General features: G+C 45.2%; 1 protein-coding gene across 2 annotated transcripts; it reads right to left on the bottom strand.

The window, feature by feature from the left end:
- Positions 1-4,199: 4,199 nt before the first annotated feature.
- ube2t (ubiquitin-conjugating enzyme E2T (putative)) lies at positions 4,200-10,006 on the bottom strand. Of its 2 annotated transcripts, XM_036989119.2 has the most exons (7): positions 9,891-10,006; positions 9,581-9,698; positions 9,276-9,345; positions 8,908-9,013; positions 8,705-8,803; positions 5,876-5,959; positions 4,200-4,631 (listed from the first exon to the last, which is right to left on the bottom strand). In XM_036989119.2, the coding sequence occupies exons 2-7, from the start codon at positions 9,687-9,689 to the stop codon at positions 4,521-4,523; spliced, it is 579 nt and encodes a 192-aa protein (XP_036845014.2). In that variant the 5' UTR covers positions 9,690-9,698; positions 9,891-10,006; the 3' UTR covers positions 4,200-4,520. The 2 variants fall into 2 exon arrangements, with proteins under 2 accessions (XP_036845014.2, XP_090041902.1); XM_090185776.1 differs by lacking the exon at positions 5,876-5,959 and having other exon boundaries at positions 9,891-10,005.
- Positions 10,007-19,244: the final 9,238 nt, after the last annotated feature.

Below are 19,244 nucleotides of genomic sequence, written 5' to 3'. Positions count from 1 at the left end.
GAATGATTGGTAGCCTGGGTCCCTTCACAGACTGTAGAGTAGCAGATGTATGGCAGAATGAATGATTGGTAGCCTGGGTCCCTTCACAGACTGTAGAGTAGCAGATGTATGGCAGAATGAATGATTGGTAGCCTGGGTCCCTTCACAGACTGTAGAGTAGCGCCCCATCCAAAATAGACCCCTGGACACTTCTCCCCTCACCAATGCTCAGGGTCCTTCATTCAGATGTCAAACTACTGGGTTTAAGCCATGTAGATCCATTTGATGTAGGTGGACTTTCTGGCCATTTAGTTTACACTTATCTAATCCTTTCAGATGAGTAGTGATGTATAGGGGACAGGGGACAGGGATTATCTAGAGGTTCTGGTGTACAGTAGACTAGCTAGCTGGGGTCTGTTCAGCGAGGGGACAGGGATTATCTAGAGGTTCTGGTGTACAGTAGACTAGCTAGCTGGGGTCTGTTCAGCGAGGGGACAGGGATTATCTAGAGGTTCTGGTGTACAGTAGACTAGCTAGCTGGGGTCTGTTCAGCGAGGGGACAGGGATTATCTAGAGGTTCTGGTGTACAGTAGACTAGCTAGCTGGGGTCTGTTCAACGAGGGGACAGGGATTAACTAGAGGTTCTGGTGTACAGTAGACTAGCTAGCTGGGGTCTGTTCAACGAGGGGACAGGGATTATCTAGAGGTTCTGGTGTACAGTAGACTAGCTAGCTGGGGTCTGTTCAACGAGGGGACAGGGATTAACTAGAGGTTCTGGTGTACAGTAGACTAGCTAGCTGGGGTCTGTTCAGCGAGGGGACAGGGATTATCTAGAGGTTCTGGTGTACAGTAGACTAGCTAGCTGGGGTCTGTTCAGCGAGGGGACAGGGATTATCTAGAGGTTCTGGTGTACAGTAGACTAGCTAGCTGGGGTCTGTTCAGCGAGGGGACAGGGATTATCTAGAGGTTCTGGTGTACAGTAGACTAGCTAGCTGGGGTCTGTTCAGCGAGGGGACAGGGATTATCTAGAGGTTCTGGTGTACAGTAGACTAGCTAGCTGGGGTCTGTTCAACGAGGGGACAGGGATTATCTAGAGGTTCTGGTGTACAGTAGACTAGCTAGCTGGGGTCTGTTCAGCGAGGGGACAGGGATTATCTAGAGGTTCTGGTGTACAGTAGACTAGCTAGCTGGGGTCTGTTCAGCGAGGGGACAGGGATTATCTAGAGGTTCTGGTGTACAGTAGACTAGCTAGCTGGGGTCTGTTCAGCGAGGGGACAGGGATTATCTAGAGGTTCTGGTGTACAGTAGACTAGCTAGCTGGGGTCTGTTCAGCGAGGGGACAGGGATTATCTAGAGGTTCTGGTGTACAGTAGACTAGCTAGCTGGGGTCTGTTCAACGAGGGGACAGGGATTATCTAGAGGTTCTGGTGTACAGTAGACTAGCTAGCTGGGGTCTGTTCAACGAGGGGACAGGGATTAACTAGAGGTTCTGGTGTACAGTAGACTAGCTAGCTGGGGTCTGTTCAACGAGGGGACAGGGATTAACTAGAGGTTCTGGTGTACAGTAGACTAGCTAGCTGGGGTCTGTTCAGCGAGGGGACAGGGATTATCTAGAGGTTCTGGTGTACAGTAGACTAGCTAGCTGGGGTCTGTTCAGCGAGGGGACAGGGATTATCTAGAGGTTCTGGTGTACAGTAGACTAGCTAGCTGGGGTCTGTTCAGCGAGGGGACAGGGATTATCTAGAGGTTCTGGTGTACAGTAGACTAGCTAGCTGGGGTCTGTTCAGCGAGGGGACAGGGATTATCTAGAGGTTCTGGTGTACAGTAGACTAGCTAGCTGGGGTCTGTTCAGCGAGGGGACAGGGATTATCTAGAGGTTCTGGTGTACAGTAGACTAGCTAGCTGGGGTCTGTTCAGCGAGGGGACAGGGATTATCTAGAGGTTCTGGTGTACAGTAGACTAGCTAGCTGGGGTCTGTTCAGCGAGGGGACAGGGATTATCTAGAGGTTCTGGTGTACAGTAGACTAGCTAGCTGGGGTCTGTTCAGCGAGGGGACAGGGATTATCTAGAGGTTCTGGTGTACAGTAGACTAGCTAGCTGGGGTCTGTTCAACGAGGGGACAGGGATTATCTAGAGGTTCTGGTGTACAGTAGACTAGCTAGCTGGGGTCTGTTCAGCGAGGGGACAGGGATTATCTAGAGGTTCTGGTGTACAGTAGACTAGCTAGCTGGGGTCTGTTCAGCGAGGGGACAGGGATTATCTAGAGGTTCTGGTGTACAGTAGACTAGCTAGCTGGGGTCTGTTCAGCGAGGGGACAGGGATTATCTAGAGGTTCTGGTGTACAGTAGACTAGCTAGCTGGGGTCTGTTCAACGAGGGGACAGGGATTATCTAGAGGTTCTGGTGTACAGTAGACTAGCTAGCTGGGGTCTGTTCAGCGAGGGGACAGGGATTATCTAGAGGTTCTGGTGTACAGTAGACTAGCTAGCTGGGGTCTGTTCAGCGAGGGGACAGGGATTATCTAGAGGTTCTGGTGTACAGTAGACTAGCTAGCTGGGGTCTGTTCAACGAGGGGACAGGGATTATCTAGAGGTTCTGGTGTACAGTAGACTAGCTAGCTGGGGTCTGTTCAGCGAGGGGACAGGGATTAACTAGAGGTTCTGGTGTACAGTAGACTAGCTAGCTGGGGTCTGTTCAACGAGGGGACAGGGATTATCTAGAGGTTCTGGTGTACAGTAGACTAGCTAGCTGGGGTCTGTTCAACGAGGGGACAGGGATTAACTAGAGGTTCTGGTGTACAGTAGACTAGCTAGCTGGGGTCTGTTCAGCGAGGGGACAGGGATTATCTAGAGGTTCTGGTGTACAGTAGACTAGCTAGCTGGGGTCTGTTCAGCGAGGGGACAGGGATTATCTAGAGGTTCTGGTGTACAGTAGACTAGCTAGCTGGGGTCTGTTCAGCGAGGGGACAGGGATTATCTAGAGGTTCTGGTGTACAGTAGACTAGCTAGCTGGGGTCTGTTCAGCGAGGGGACAGGGATTATCTAGAGGTTCTGGTGTACAGTAGACTAGCTAGCTGGGGTCTGTTCAGCGAGGGGACAGGGATTATCTAGAGGTTCTGGTGTACAGTAGACTAGCTAGCTGGGGTCTGTTCAGCGAGGGGACAGGGATTATCTAGAGGTTCTGGTGTACAGTAGACTAGCTAGCTGGGGTCTGTTCAGCGAGGGGACAGGGATTATCTAGAGGTTCTGGTGTACAGTAGACTAGCTAGCTGGGGTCTGTTCAGCGAGGCTGCAGATGGAAATGCATTCATGACGTCCTGTCTGTTCTGTTCTACACCATAAATATTTCTAAGTATGTTGTTTTGTAACGTTCCACCCTGCTGAACAGACCCCAGGTGATGATGTAAATACAATGTAACTACCTCTGAACTAGTATGTTATTGTTCCTATGCAGAAGGCCTTACAGTACAGGACACAACAGGTGTATAACAGCACATTATTCAACTGATAGATGCCTCTCTATCAGACTAGGTCAGATGACAAGAAGCTGAATGTCATTTGTTTGATAGAGACATCTAGGTCAGATGACAAGAAACTGAATGTCGTTTGTCTGATAGACATCTAGGTCAGATGACAAGAAACTGAATGTCGTTTGTCTGATAGACATCTAGGTCAGATGACAAGAAGCTGAATGTCGTTTGTCTGATAGAGGCATCTAGGTCAGATGACAAGAAGCTGAATGTCATTTGTTTGATAGAGAGACATCTAGGTCAGATGACAAGAAGCTGCCATGTGGCTCATTTCAACTAGTTTTGTCTTGTTAGAACTGACCTCAAGTTGATGCTAAAATTCGCTAGCTAACTAACCATTCTACACGTGTTCAATAAACATCGGAGACGAAATAGTTTGCATGTGTCAGTCTAAGCCAACCCTGTCAGTTTAGCCGGTAAACAACCAGCCCTTCTAAATAACCCATTTCCCCAATACATATAAAATATAACCTGTAGTTTGTTACAAACTGACTTGTTCCTTTGGATGTACATACCTTCGATTGTTGATATGTTAAAAACGTTTTTTATTGAATTAAATACCTGTTAAAAGTTATGGTTGAATAAAAAATTGTTTTATACGAGTAGAGATGACTGGTCTTTGTTTTATGTGCTTACACATTCTAAAAAAAAGGTGACCAATGTTAAATATATAAATACAATGTGCAACTCAGTTAGCTTCAAAACATATTTTAATAAGAAAAGAAGAATCTAATTGGAGTAAGCAGCATGACATTTCCACAGCAGCTCTTTTTCCAACAGTCCCATATTGGACCTGGGAACTGTATTAAAACCGACTACTACTACCAGGTCGACCCCTCTCAACAAGTGTGTGAGCTGAACACTGTAAATAAAGACACTGCCTAAACATTGCTATGAATGAATCCCAGCCTTAGTCTGTACGTAACTATATAAAAAGGGGAAATCTCAAACACTCAAAGACAAAGTGAAGTAATTACTGTTCCCAACACAACGGGACAAAACGTGTGACGTGTCTACAGACACGTTCTCTTGGGGTGTTCCTCTGTCTTGTCCTGAGCTTCTCTCTTGAGGGCCGGCGGCTGGACCTGAGCTTCGGCACTGTCCACGGTCTCCACCACACCACCCTACACACACACACACACACACACACACACACACACAATTAATTAACTGCTGAAGGCAAGCATTAAAATATACTACGTGCTCTTCAAATGGAATACTGAACTTAAGTCAGGAGATATTTGATCATTGAACAGCATATTAAGCTCTGCAGCTACAGTTCCCTTAATAAAATGGCCTGGTATCTTTCTAGAATGAACACGTTCACTAAATAGAAGCGTCGTAACATTCCGACACTGACGGGGAGTTACAGCACCACCTTGTGGCGAGAAGACAAATCTTATTGGTCACATTTAACAGATGTTAGTGTGGGTGTAGTGAAATGCTTGTGTTCCTATCTCCAACAGTACAGTAATATTTAACAATTCACACATCTAAAAGTAAAAGAATGGAATTAATAAATATATAAATACTAGGATGAGCGGAGTGGCATTGACTAAAATACAGTAGAATAAACAGAGTATTTACATATGAGACGATTATGTAAACATTATTGTGGCCAGTGATCTCATGTCTATGTATAGAGGGCAGCAGTCTCTAAGGTGCAGGGTTGAGTAGCCAGCCAGTGATGGCTGTTTAACAGTCTGATGGCCTTGAGATAGAAGCCGTTTTTCCAGTCTCTCGGTCCCCGCTTTGATGCACCTGTACTGACCTCGCCTTCTGGATGGTAGCGGGGTGAACAGGCAGTGGCTGGGGTAGTTGTTGTCCTTGATGATCTTTATGGCCTTCCTGTGACATCGGGTGGTGTAGGTGTCCTGGAGGGCAGGTAGTTTGCCCCCGGTGATGCGTTGTGCAGACCTCACTACCCTCTGGAGAGCGTTACGGTTGTGGGCTAAGCAGTTGCCGTACCAGGCAGTGATACAGGATGCTCTCGAATGTCTTCAGGCTCCTGAGGTTGAAGAGGCGCTGTAGTGCCTTCTTCACCACACTGTGTGGGTGGACCATTTCAGATCATCAGTGATGTGTACGCAGAGGAACTTGAAGCTTTCCACCTTCTCCACTACTGTCCCGTCGATATTGATGGGGTGGGTGCGCCCTCTGCTGTTTCCTGAAGTCCACGATTAGTTCCTTTGTTTCGTTGACGTTGAGGTTATTTTCATGGCACCACACTCCCAGGACCCTCATCCACTACATAACATGACTACATTGACATGAAGTTACAGCACCACCTTGCGGAGAGAAGACACCACTACATACAGTCACTCAGTGTGTCTACGGTCCACATACCTAACCACCTGGTTAACATTACCTTGTTGTTCTGTACAGCGTGTTTCTCTGTCCAACTCTTGGCCTTCTGCAGATATACCTGCTTGCTGTACTTCAACTCTGATGACTGGGAGAGAAACAGACAACTCAGTGTGTGAGACGGATAACGTCACCGAGGGTGTCTCAGGGGAGTTGGGATACGTAAAAAAAAAATAACATTTCCAATTCACACATATTAAATACACATTTGTGTGTGAAATAGGGCCAATGCACCCACCAAAATCATGATTCATTATGAATTACACTGAACACAAATTTAAAAACGCAACATGCAACAATTTAGGATTTTACTGAGTTACAGTTCAAATAAGGAAATCAAGTCCATCGAAATAAATTCATTAGCCTCTAATCTATGGATTTCACTTGACTGTGCTGCAATGGAAGGGCCGGGAGGGCATAGGGCAGCCGGGCCCGGCCGCTGGGGAGCCGGGCCCAACCAATCAGAATTAATTCTACCCCACAAAGGACATTATTCCAGACAGAAATACTCCTCAGCGCCACCTCTGACGATCCTGCCAGTGAAGAAGCCGGATGTGGAGAGCTGACGTGGATACACGTGGCCTGAGGTCAGTTGGACGTACTGCCAAAGACTACAGGACCAACATCAACTCTGTGTGTGTGAGAGGGCTACAGGACCAACATCAACTCTGTGTGTGTGAGAGGGCTACAGGACCAACATCAACTCTGTGTGTGTGTGAGAGGGCTACAGGACCAACATCAACTCTGTGTGTGTGTGAGAGGGCTACAGGACCAACATCAACTCTGTGTGTGTGAGAGGGCTACAGGACCAACATCAACTCTGTGTGTGTGAGAAGGCTACAGGACCAACTTCAACTCTGTGTGTGTGAGAGGGCTACAGGACCAACATCAACTCTGTGTGTGAGAGGGCTACAGGACCAACATCAACTCTGTGTGTGTGAGAGGGCTACAGGACCAACATCAACTCTGTGTGTGTGAGAGGGCTACAGGACCAACATCAACTCTGTGTGTGTGAGAAGGCTACAGGACCAACATCAACTCTGTGTGTGTGAGAGAGCTCTTCAGTAAAGGCCATTCTACTGCCAATGTTCGTCTATGGAGATTGCATGGCTGTGTGCTCGATTTTATAAACCTGTCAGCAACGGGTGTGGCTGAAATAGCCGAATCCACATATACTTTTGCATATACACTCATATATATATATACACACACTCATTATTTATATTTTTATATATATATATATATATATATATATATATATATATATATATATATATATATATATATATATATATATATATATATATAGAGAGAGAGAGAGAGAGAGAGAGAGAGAGAGAGAGAGAGAGAGAGAGAGAGAGAGAGAGAGAGAGAGAGAGAGAGAGAGAGAGAGAGAGAGAGAGAGAGAGAGAGAGAGAGAGAGAGAGAGAGAGAGAGAGAGAGAGAGAGAGAGAGAGAGAGAGAGAGAGAGAGAGAGAGAGAGAGAGAGAGAGAGAGAGAGAGAGAGAGAGAGAGAGAGAGAGAGAGAGAGAGAGAGAGAGAGAGAGAGAGAGAGAGAGAGAGAGAGAGAGAGAGAGAGAGAGAGAGAGTGTATCAGCTATGGGGTCAGTCCGTCTGTTATATCAGCTATGGGGTCAGTCAGTCTTATATCAGCTATGGGGTCAGTCAGTCTGTTATATCAGCTATGGGGTCAGTCAGTCTTATATCAGCTATGGGGTCAGTCAGTCTGTTATATCAGCTATGGGGTCAGTCAGTCTTATATCAGCTATGGGGTCAGTCAGTCTGTTATATCAGCTATGGGGTCAGTCAGTCTTATATCAGCTATGGGGTCAGTCTGTCTGTTATATCAGCTTTGGGGTCAGTCAGTCTGTTATATCAGCTATGGGGTCAGTCAGTCTGTTATATCAGCTATGGGGTCAGTCAGTCTGTTATATCAGCTATGGGGTCAGTCAGTCTGTTATATCAGCTATGGGGTCAGTCTGTCTGTTATATCAGCTATGGGGTCAGTCTGTCTGTTATATCAGCTATGGGGTCAGTCTGTCTGTTATATCAGCTATGGGGTCAGTCTGTCTGCTATATCAGCTATGGGGTCAGTCTGTCTGCTATATCAGCTATGGGGTCAGTCAGTCTATATCAGCTTTGGGGTCAGTCAGTCTGTTATATCAGCTATGGGGTCAGTCAGTCCGTTATATCAGCTATGGGGTCAGTCAGTCCGTTATATCAGCTATGGGGTCAGTCAGTCCGTTATATCAGCTATGGGGTCAGTCAGTCTTATATCAGCTATGGGGTCAGTCTGTCTGTTATATCAGCTATGGGGTCAGTCTGTCTTATATCAGCTATGGGGTCAGTCAGTCTGTTATATCAGCTATGGGGTCAGTCAGTCTGTTATACCAGCTATGGGGTCAGTCTGTCTGTTATATCAGCTATGGGGTCAGTCCGTCTGCTATATCAGCTATGGGGTCAGTCTGTCTGCTATATCAGCTATGGGGTCAGTATGTCTGTTATATCAGCTATGGGGTCAGTCTGTCTGTTATATCAGCTATGGGGTCAGTCTGTCTGTTATATCAGCTATGGGGTCAGTCTGTCTGTTATATCAGCTATGGGGTCAGTCTGTCTGTTATATCAGCTATGGGGTCAGTCCGTCTGTTATATCAGCTATGGGGTCCGTCAGTCTGTTATATCAGCTATGGGGTCAGTCAGTCTGTTATATCAGCTATGGGGTCAGTCTGTTATATCAGCTATGGGGTCAGTCTGTTATATCAGCTATGGGGTCAGTCTGTCTCGTCTGAGTCGTTGTACGGACAGGACAGTGAAGGAGCAAAGTGTTACTCACTATGTCAGCCATGAGTGGGTCGTCAAGGTTGGGTTCAGCCATCAGCAGCTGTATGGAGGTGAGCACTGTGGAGATGTTCAGGGAAGGTTTCCACGCACCCTGCACACACACACACACACACACACACACGAGAAGAGGTGCTACACATGGTGCAGAGGTTGGCTGTCCATGTTGTATCTTGGGTGGGCGTGTGTGTGTGTTACCCTGGGTGGTAGTTTGAGGGCGTCGTGACAGATGCGACCATTGTTGTCTATGTTGGGGTGGTAGATAGGGGTCAGGAATCTCATCTTAGGCGGCTCAAAGGGATACCTGGAGGGTTAGGAGAGAACTTAGGGGGCTCAAAGGGATACCTCGAGGATTAAGAGAGAACTTAGGGGCTCAAAGGGATACCTCGAGGGTTAAGAGAGAACTTAGGGGCTCAAAGGGATACCTCGAGGGTTAGGAGAGAACTTAGGGGGCTCAATGGGATACCTGGAGGGTTAGGAGAGAATGATCACGATGATTGTACCTAAAACATGTACTAGACCTGTATCTACTCAGAGATGTGTGTGTTATGTCAGTCACATCATACCTGTCTGGAACTATGATCTCCAGTGAGAAGACTCCTCCTTCAAACGGAGTCTCAGCTCCGCCCACTATTTCTACACAGGACAAGGGACAGTAACAACACCTATAGACGTTTATATCTATATAAAACGACATCATTGCTCACTACTATACATGTATGTTTATAATATTAATATATATTATTGATTAACACCAATAGGCTATCAATGGCGGATGCATGAAAAGAGTTCCTTCGACACATATACTAGCACCCACCGAGAGGCTACATAACCGTAGGACTGACTGATCGATAAGTTGATTGATACTCACGGGCCCGGAGCTCGTCCATCTTCCCCTCGGTCTGCCAGCAAGTGATCCCCGGTGAAGGCTCCATGCTAAGCAGCTGTAACTCGCGCTTCAGACGTGAGGTCCTCTGCATTTTCTCGCTCTGAGACACCCGGTGAAAGACATGTTTAACTAGTTCGCTAAGTAACGAGTTAGTTAACTACAGACCAACCGTAGCTAGCTATATAACGTTACAGTAGCTAAGTTAGAAGCTTTGTGTCAACTAACGTTATTTACGTTACTCATGATGCTGGACACTTGTTGGTTATATTATTATCGACACATTTGGGCTTACCTAGAATGTCGCTTCAAATACACCTGTAGGCGACAGAAAGAAGTAGCTAGCAAGGGGGTTGACAGAATGTTTAGATTTTCCCTCCTTATACCTCACCGGAAATCCGGGTTTTGGTGAAGTGCATTTTGGGTGTTGTAGTTCATTGGCAGAATGTAGAAAACTTCTCAAAGAAAATTGTAGGCCATTTACCAAAGCGTCATCCAAATTATAGACACATTTGACACTAAGTCAATATACATATATTCAGGTTTATTTTAATAATAAAGCAAAGTTGCTTAGGTTTATTTTATCAAATTCAACTGGTATGAAGTACCACTGTATGAGTCATAATACCCATCAAACTTAGCAGTCAAACAAGGAAATGTCTCCAATCATTTTTCCACCATTCACTTTTTCGATAGAGGATTTTAGAAACACTTAAAATAAAATAAAACATTCTCCTTCTCCCAAATCCAGATAGCTGATGTTCTGAAACAGCTGCCAAATCTGGATCCCTACAGATCAGCTGGGCTAGACAATCTGGACCCTCTCTTTCTAAAATTATCAGTTGAAAATGTTGCAACCCCTATTACTAGCCTGTTCAACCTCTCTTTCGTATCGTCTGAGATCCCTAAAGATTGGAAAGCTGCCGCGGTCATCCCCCTCCGCTATGCAATCTGGTTTCCGAGCTGGTCACGGGTGCACCTTAGCCACGCTCAAGGTCCTAAACGATATCATAACCGCCATCGATAAACGACTAGTCTGATCGGTCTTTATGTTCACTAGTCTGATTGGTCTTTATGTTCACTAGTCTAATTGGTGGTTAGCTATGTTCACTAGTCTGATTGGTCTTTATCCATGTCTTCATGTTCTCTAGTCTGATTGGTCTTTATGTTCACTAGTCTGATTGGTCTTCATGTTCACTCGTCTGATTGGTCTTCATGTTCACTAGTCTGATTGGTCTTCATGTTCACTAGTCTGATTGGTCTTTATGTTCACTAGTCTGATTGGTCTTTATCCATGTCTTCATGTTCACTAGTCTGATTGGTCTTCATGTTCACTAGTCTGATTGGTCTTCAGCCATGTCTTCCTTCATGTTCACTAGTCTGATTGGTCTTCAGCCATGTCTTCATGTTCTCTAGTCTGATTGGTCTTTAGCCACATTCACTAATCTGATTGGTCTTCAGCCATGTCTTCATATTCACTAGTCTGATTGGTCTTCATGTTCACTCGTCTGATTGGTCTTCATGTTCACTAGTCTGATTGGTCTTCATGTTCACTAGTCTGATTGGTCTTTATGTTCACTAGTCTGATTGGTCTTTATCCATGTCTTCATGTTCACTAGTCTGATTGGTCTTCATGTTCACTAGTCTGATTGGTCTTCAGCCATGTCTTCCTTCATGTTCACTAGTCTGATTGGTCTTCAGCCATGTCTTCATGTTCTCTAGTCTGATTGGTCTTTAGCCACATTCACTAATCTGATTGGTCTTCAGCCATGTCTTCATATTCACTAGTCTGATTGGTCTTAAGCCATGTCTTCATGTTCACTAGTCTGATTGGTCTTCAGCCACATTCACTAGTCTGATTGGTCTTCAGCCACATTCACTAGTCTGATTGGTCTTCAGCCATGTCTCTTTGTGAAGGTGTGGTATGTTGTGCAGTTGTGTCGGATGGCCGTGCTCCAGACATGTAAAGCTCTCACAGAGAATGCAGATTCACTAAAAGTGCTTTTCCTTAATAAGGGAACTATCCAGTCACCTCTCATGGCAGACCTTGTGTATCTGCTGCCTTGGGGATGGGTTTTCTGTTACTAAGTTACTAAGTGGAGGGGGAGGAGCCAGGCCATTTAGGGTCTGGAATACAAGACATGTGTCGGTGCATTGCACAAAGTTTTCCCAACTCAGGAGCTTTCTGAGGATGTAACAGGCTATTGGGCTTCCTATCAAGCACTTTGTGAGCCTGTTTTGTAGACCGACTGAATGGGTTTTAATGTTGTACAGCAAGCTTGGGCACAACTAGTCAAGGAGTGTGTTAAGTGGAGGTGTATCATATCATTGAGGTAGAGTTTTGCTTCTGTAGTCCAGTTTTTTTGTATGAATCGGAAATGAGCTAGGTTGAATTTGGTTATTTTCGATTTTAGCTTCTGAAAGAAAGGTTGGAATCAAGTATGATGCCACTATGATGCCAAGGTACTTAAAATGGGACCAGTAGTGACGTGTCATTCAAGCTACCTGTTTAGATAAAACAAGAAAATAACAATAATAATAATAATTTTCCATTAATATATGTCACATGTCAGTGTGCAAACAATGTAATTTAAAATAAATAAATAAATAAAAAAGCCAGAGGAAAATACGGAGCCTAGGGGTTGGTAATGCTCTCTAGTTGTGCCGTGATTGGCTCAGTGTTCTGTCACTTGTAGTGTTCTGTCACTACTTCACCTCCAAATCTAAGGGTAGAGCTAGAAAATTCAAGCCCCTTGGGTGCTGCCATAGAGTTACTTTAGAAGTGCCATTCCAAGAAGGGTCATGGTCATTGGCAACAGATAAAATGATGTCAAATCATGTTATATCTACCTTAGCTTTGATTGGACTGATTATGTCAACATCATACTATCAAAATCTTAGCTTCTAGCGAGCTAGAAAAGCAGTCATCATCTTGCATCAGGTTATCAATCTACTGGCAAATCCTTCAAACCTTGTCATTACATTTTTTTAAATAAATCCCCAGCAATCTACACACAATAACCCATAATGACAAAGTGAAAACAGGTTTTTCCCGAAATCTTTGCAAATGTATATATAAAAAAATGAAATACCTTACTTACATAAGTATTCAGACCCTTTGCTATGAGACTCTAAATTGAGCTCAGGTGCATCCTGATTCCATTGATCATCCTTGAGATGTTTCTACAACTTGATTGGAGTCAACCTGTGGTAAATTCAATTTAATTGACATTATTTGGAAAGACACACACCTGTCTATATAAGGTCCCACAGTTTACAGTGCATGTCAGCGCAAACACCAACTCATGAGGTCGAAGGAATTGTCCGGTAGAGCTCCGAGACAGGATTGTGTCGAGGCACAGATCTGGGGAAGGGTACCAAAAAAAATGCAGCATTGAAGGTCCCCAAGAACACAGTGGCCTCCATCATTCTTAAATTGAAGAAATTTGGAACCAACAAGACTATTCCTAGCGCTGCCTGGCCAAACTGACCAATCGGGGGAGAAGGGCCTTGGTCGGGGAGGTGACCAAGAACCCGATGGTCACTCTGACAGGGCTCCAGAGTTCCTCTGTGGAGATGGGAGAACCTTCCAGAAGGACAACCATCACTGCAGCACTACACCAATCAGACCTTTATGGTAGAGGGGCCAGGCGGAAGCCACTCCTCAGTAAAAGGCACATGACATCCCGCTTGGGGTTTGCCAAAAGGCACCTAAAGGACTCTCTGTCACATCCTGACCTTAGTTCCTTTGTTATGTTTCTTGTTTAGGTTGGTAAGGGTGTGAGTTGGGCATTCTATGTGTTGCTCTAGTTTTGGTTTTCTATGTGTTTGGCCTGGTACGGTTCTCAATCAGAGGCAGCTGTCAATTGTTGTCTCTGATTGAGAATCATACTTAGGTAGCCTGTTTTTCCCACTTGAATTGTGGGTAGTTTTCTGTTTTGTGTTGTTGCACCTTACAGGACTGTTTCGTTCACTCTCTGTGTTGTTTTGTTATTCAGTGTTCAGTTGATTTATTAAATATTAACATGGACACATACCACGCTGCATTTTGGTCCGATCTTGACTACTCTTCCTCTGATGACGAGGAGAACCATTACACTCTCAGACCATGAGAAACAAGATTCTCTGTTCTGATGAAACCAAGATTGAACTCTGGCCTGAATGCTGTGTCATGTCTGGAGGAAACCTGGCACCATCCCTACGGTGAAGCATGATGGTGGCAGCATCATGCTGTGGAGATGTTTTTTCAGTGGCAGGGACTGAGAGACTAATTTGGATCAAGGGAAAGATGAATGGAACAAAGCACAGAGAGGTCCTTGATGAAAACCTGCACCAGAGCAATCAGGACCTCAGACTGGGGAGAAGGTTCACCTTCCAAAAGGACAATGACCCTAACCACACAGCCAAAACAGCGCAGGAGTGGCTTCGGGACAAGTCTCTGAATGTCCTTGAGTGACCCAGCCAGAGCCCGGACTTGAACCCAATCGAACATCTCTGGAGAGACCTGAAAATAGCTGTGCAGCAACGCTCCCTTGAGTTTCTCCCATTTATTCTCTGCAGATCCTCTGATGCTCTGTCAGGTTGGATCCAGATTGTCCGAACCTAATGATTTCTTAGAATCTATAGCAGATAGTGCAGATAAGACCTCATCTTCTGTGACTTTTTGAAAATTAAAAACCGGCTTACTCTTTTCCACATCAGCTGAAGGCCGAGGGACTGAAACAATAGACCAGTCAGGACCATGTTGGACATTTTTTATTTCAAAAAGAAAACCAGCAGAAATAAAAATGCTTATTTAAAACATCACAAATTTCAGTTTGGTCCCTGACGATCCCAGGTTCAGATGGCATTTGCTTCGGCAGGGAAGTCAAGGAGTTTCCTGGTCTAAGTGAGTTGACAGTTTTCCAGAATTTAGCGGGATCACCAGCAGACTCTGTCAGAGCATCAAGAAAATACCTAGATTTGGCCTTTTTTAATCCTCCGGTCCATTTATTTCTCAATTGCCTAAAAAGCAGCCAATCAGCTATTTCACCAGTTTTCCTCGCCAAGGCCCATGCTTGTTTCTTTTGCAGGAAAAGGATTTTCCTGCAAAAGAACCAAGAATTAGTTAGATTTAAAAAAAATCCTAAGTTGTTTTAATGGGGCGTGTTAATCAGCCATGAAGGTAAAAATTGATGAAAAGAAAGAGAACGCTAAAACTGGGTCCTTTATGCAGTTTACGGATTAAATCTCTGAGTTATAAAGGTCATGGATAAAGGCTCTGAGAAGTGTTTATAGTTTCTCTTTAGAATTATACGGGGGTCAGGGTTTTTCATCCTAGTGTCTCAGATACATGCAAAAGGGCAGTGGTCACTGATTTGCAAATAACTCACTAGCTATATATTTGTGAGGTGTATTTGTTAAGATAAGGTCTATTTTAATGCAGATTTTTCCGGGTCTTTTGGATTAGGACGGGTAGGTAGAGTTATTAGTTGAGTAAGATTTAGTTTGCTAAAAATTTATTTTCATTTAAACGATGCTGGCATCAGCCAGTCCAGATTGAGATCTCCGATTAATCAATGATTCAGAGTTTGCATAATTAGACATTAACTCAAACAATTTGCATAGAGCAGATACCAGAGCTGAGGGTGGGCAATAGAGCAGATACCGGAGCTGAGGGTGGGCGATAAAGCAGATACCGGAGCTGAGGGTGGGCGATAGAGCAGATACCGGAGCTGAGGGTGGGCGATAGAGAAGATACCGGAGCTGAGGGTGGGCGATAGAGCAGATACCGGAGCTGAGGGTGGGCGATAGAGCAGATACCGGAGCTGAGGGTGGGCGATAGAGCAGATACCGGAGCTAAGGGTGGGCGATACAGCAGATACCGGAGCTGAGGGTGGGCGATATAGCAGATACCGGAGCAGAAGGTGGGCGATAGAGCAGATACCGGAGTTGAGGGTGGGCGATAGAGCAGATACCGGAGCAGAAGGTGGGCGATAGAGCAGATACCGGAGCAGAAGGTGGGCGATAAAGCAGATACCGGAGCTGAGGGTGGCGATAAACTCCCGCTAGCGTTAATAGTGCATTATGACCACATTTAGAACTAAACATTCATACTGTTTCAGAACAGAAGTTGAAATGGACACAGTGACATCTAGGTTGCATTTAACATATATGGCAATACCTCTACCTCTACCCACTCTGTCTGCTCTTTAGACATTATACCCAGCTAACAGAACATATGAGTCTACCTCTACCCACTCTGTCTGTAGACATTATACCCAGCTAACAGAACATCTGAGTCTACCTCTACCCACTCTGTCTGTAGACATTATACCCAGCTAACAGAACATCTGAGTCTACCTCAACCCACTCTGTCATTATACCCAGCTAACAGAACATCTGAGTCCACCTCTACTCACTCTGTCTGTAGACATTATACCCAGCTAACAGAACATCTGAGTCTACCTCTACCCACTCTGTCATTATACCCAGCTAACAGAACATCTGAGTCCACCTCTACCCACTCTGACATTATACCCAGCTAACAGAACATCTGAGTCCACCTCTACCCACTCTGTCTGTAGACATTATACCCAGCTAACAGAACATCTGAGTCCACCTCTACCCACTCTGTCTGTAGACATTATACCCAGCTAACAGAACATCTGAGTCTACCTCTACCCACTCTGTCATTATACCCAGCTAACAGAACATCTGAGTCTACCTCTACTCACTCTGTCATTATACCCAGCTAACAGAACATCTGAGTCTACCTCTACCCACTCTGACATTATACCCAGCTAACAGAACATCTGAGTCTACCTCTACCCACTCTGTCATTATACCCAGCTAACAGAACATCTGAGTCCACCTCTACCCACTCTGTCTGTAGACATTATACCTAGGTAACAGAACATCTGAGTCTACCTCTACCCACTCCGTCATTATACCCAGCTAACAGAACATCTGAGTCCACCTCTACCCACTCTGTCATTATACCCAGCTAACAGAACATCTGAGTCTACCTCTACCCAACCCACTCTGTCTGTAGACATTATACCCAGCTAACAGAACATCTGAGTCTGGAACAGAGACACACAGCCAGGATTCAGATATAATCATTATGACAGCATGTGATTTTGAGACCAGTATGACAATCAAATTTAGCTTCTGGATCAAGCTTCTAGCATTCAAATTAATAATTCCAAGGCCACTGTTTCGAGAGCTCATATCAGATGGAGCATTCAAGGTAATATTAGATGATCGACGCTTCCTCGTGTCGCTACTGACAGGCCTGAGTTGGATGGAGATGAGATTACTTCTAACAATACCCCTCTGCCTGTGCGAGGAAGTGGCAACACGGTACCTTGACAATAGTGTGACAATAACATAAAGTCAATCCATGTTGGCAGCACCTGTAGAGCTATTTAAAGCTATGTGGGGAGCAGTCAATATAGCCTGATGGGGAAATCGACCGAGTATCAACCCCCATGGCTATATATTGTCAGTTCTGACATGCTCTGTGTGAGACTATAGTGAGAGCCAGGTTTGAGGTTAGAAGGCTTGTACCATACCTATTCAGATGTAATCCATCCCGGAGAAAAGCTGTAAAGTTGTCCACATATTGTATACTTATTGAACAACAGTAACCTTTAAGCCAGATGTGTAGCAGGCGTATACAACTGTAATGATCATCCATAGAGCGTGGAGACGGGACCTGAATTAATGCATCGTTTACCTGATTGAATTACAGTTTGAATCAGTGATTTAAAGTCCTTTTTTAAGTTGCTCAGATTCCTGTAGTTTAATATCATTTGACCCTACATGGACAGTGTTAGCTGAAGCAGTCGGGTGTTTACTAATGAGTAGTGGGATCATACAGTAAGTGTCCTGGATCCAGGCACCCGGGTAACAGATGGTCTCTGAAGCAGTCGGGTGTTTACTGAGGAGTAAGCGGGATCATACAGTAAGTGTCCTGGATCTGGGCACCCGGGTAACAGATGGTCTCTGAAGCAGTCAAGTGTTTACTGATGAGTAGCGGGATCATACAGTAAGTGTCCTGGATCTGGGCACCCGGGTAACAGATGGTCTCTGAAGCAGTCAGGTGTTTACTAATGAGTAGTGGGATCATACAGTAAGTGTCCTGGATCCAGGCACCCGGGTAACAGATGGTCTCTGAAGCAGTCGGGTGTTTACTAATGAGTAGTGGGATCATACAGTAAGTGTCCTGGATCCAGGCACCCGGGTAACAGATGGTCTCTGAAGCAGTCGGGTGTTTACTGATGAGTAGCGGGATCATACAGTCAATGTCTTGGATCTGGGCACCCGGGTAACAGATGGTTTCCTAATAGAAACATGTTGGATCATAGATGAGCCCACAATAAGGACAGTGGGACCACTGCTTGGTAAAAAAAAATGTAAGTTGCGTCTCAGCAATTTTCTAGATCAGTTGTTGACAATTGACACATCCAGGGGGTGAGTTTGGTCAATATTCTGAGTTGTTAGCTAGCAACGCTAACTAGCTTTGGTGTGAGGTTAGGCCCAAATCAAGCTAATACGCTAGCCAGCGTTACGGCACTACCTCAAGTCCAATACGGTTTTCTTTGCAGATAGTCTGCTTGTAATTCCACTCACTACTTGTATAGTCTGTTTGTAATCATAAAAGTGACCACGATGGAAGCTACCGCGAGTCCAGTACGATTTTCTTTGCGGGGTACCGGTACAGAGTCAATGTGTCAATGTGCTGGGGCACCGTTATTGAGGTAATTATGTACATGTAGTTAGAGTTATTAAAGTGGTTATGCATAGATAATAGCAGAGAGTAGCAGCAGTGGGAGGGGGGGGGCAATGCAAATAGTCTGGGAAGCCATTTGATTCGTTCGCTATTCAGGAGTCTTATGACTTGGGGGTAGAAGCTGTTTAGAAGCCTCCTGGACCTAGACTTGGCGCTCCGATAACGCTTGCCATGCGGTAGCAGAGAGAACAGTCTATGACGAGGGTGGCTGGGGTCTTTGACAATTTTCAGGGCCTTCCTCTGACACCGCCTGGTATAGAGGTCCTGGATGGCAGGAAGCTTGGCCCCGGTGATGTACTGGGCCATACGTACTACTCTCTGCAGTGTCTTGCGGTCAGAGGCCGAGCAGTTGCCATACCAGGTAGTGCTGCAACCAGTCAGGATGCTCTCCATGGTGTAGCTGTATAACCTTTTGAGGATCTGAGGACCCAATCTTTTCAGTCTCCTGAGGGGGAATACAAATTCCCTTTGTAGTCTGTAATGGTTTGCAAGCCCTGCCACATCCGACGAGTGTAGTACGATTCGATCTTAGTCCTGTATTGAAGCTTTGCCTGTTTGATGGTTTGGAGGGCATAGCGGGAATTTCTTATAGGCTTCCGGGTCCTTGAAAGCGGCAGCTCTAACCTTTAGCTCAGTGCGAATGTTGCCTGTGGGGACGACGTCCTCGATGCACTTATTGATGAAGCCATTGACTGATGTGGTGTACTCCTCAATGCCAACGGAAGAATCCCGGAACGTATTCCAGCCTTTGCAAGCAAAACAGTCCTGTAGTTTAGCATCTGGTTCATCTGACCACTTTTTTATAGACCGAGTAACTGGTGCTTCCTGCTTTAATTTTTGCTTGAAAGCAGGAATCAGGAGGATAAAGTTATG

This window comes from Oncorhynchus mykiss, chromosome 9 (assembly GCF_057628025.1).
Source record: "Oncorhynchus mykiss isolate SJ-2025 chromosome 9, ASM5762802v1, whole genome shotgun sequence".
In the NCBI taxonomy this organism is placed as follows: domain Eukaryota; kingdom Metazoa; phylum Chordata; class Actinopteri; order Salmoniformes; family Salmonidae; genus Oncorhynchus; species Oncorhynchus mykiss.
This window is presented reverse-complemented; position numbering and strand designations above follow the sequence as displayed.

Bases quoted from the DNA above. Each gene is read 5' to 3' on its own strand.
- ube2t (XM_036989119.2), bottom strand. From the start codon at position 9,689: ATGCAGAGGACCTCACGTCTGAAGCGCGAGTTACAGCTGCTTAGCATG. The intron at 9,346-9,580 runs GTGAGTATCAAT...TGTCCTGTGTAG, and splicing joins GATGGACGAGCTCCGGGCCC to AAATAGTGGGCGGAGCTGAG. The intron at 5,960-8,704 runs GTGAGTAACACT...TTTCTCTCCCAG, and splicing joins ACCCACTCATGGCTGACATA to TCATCAGAGTTGAAGTACAG.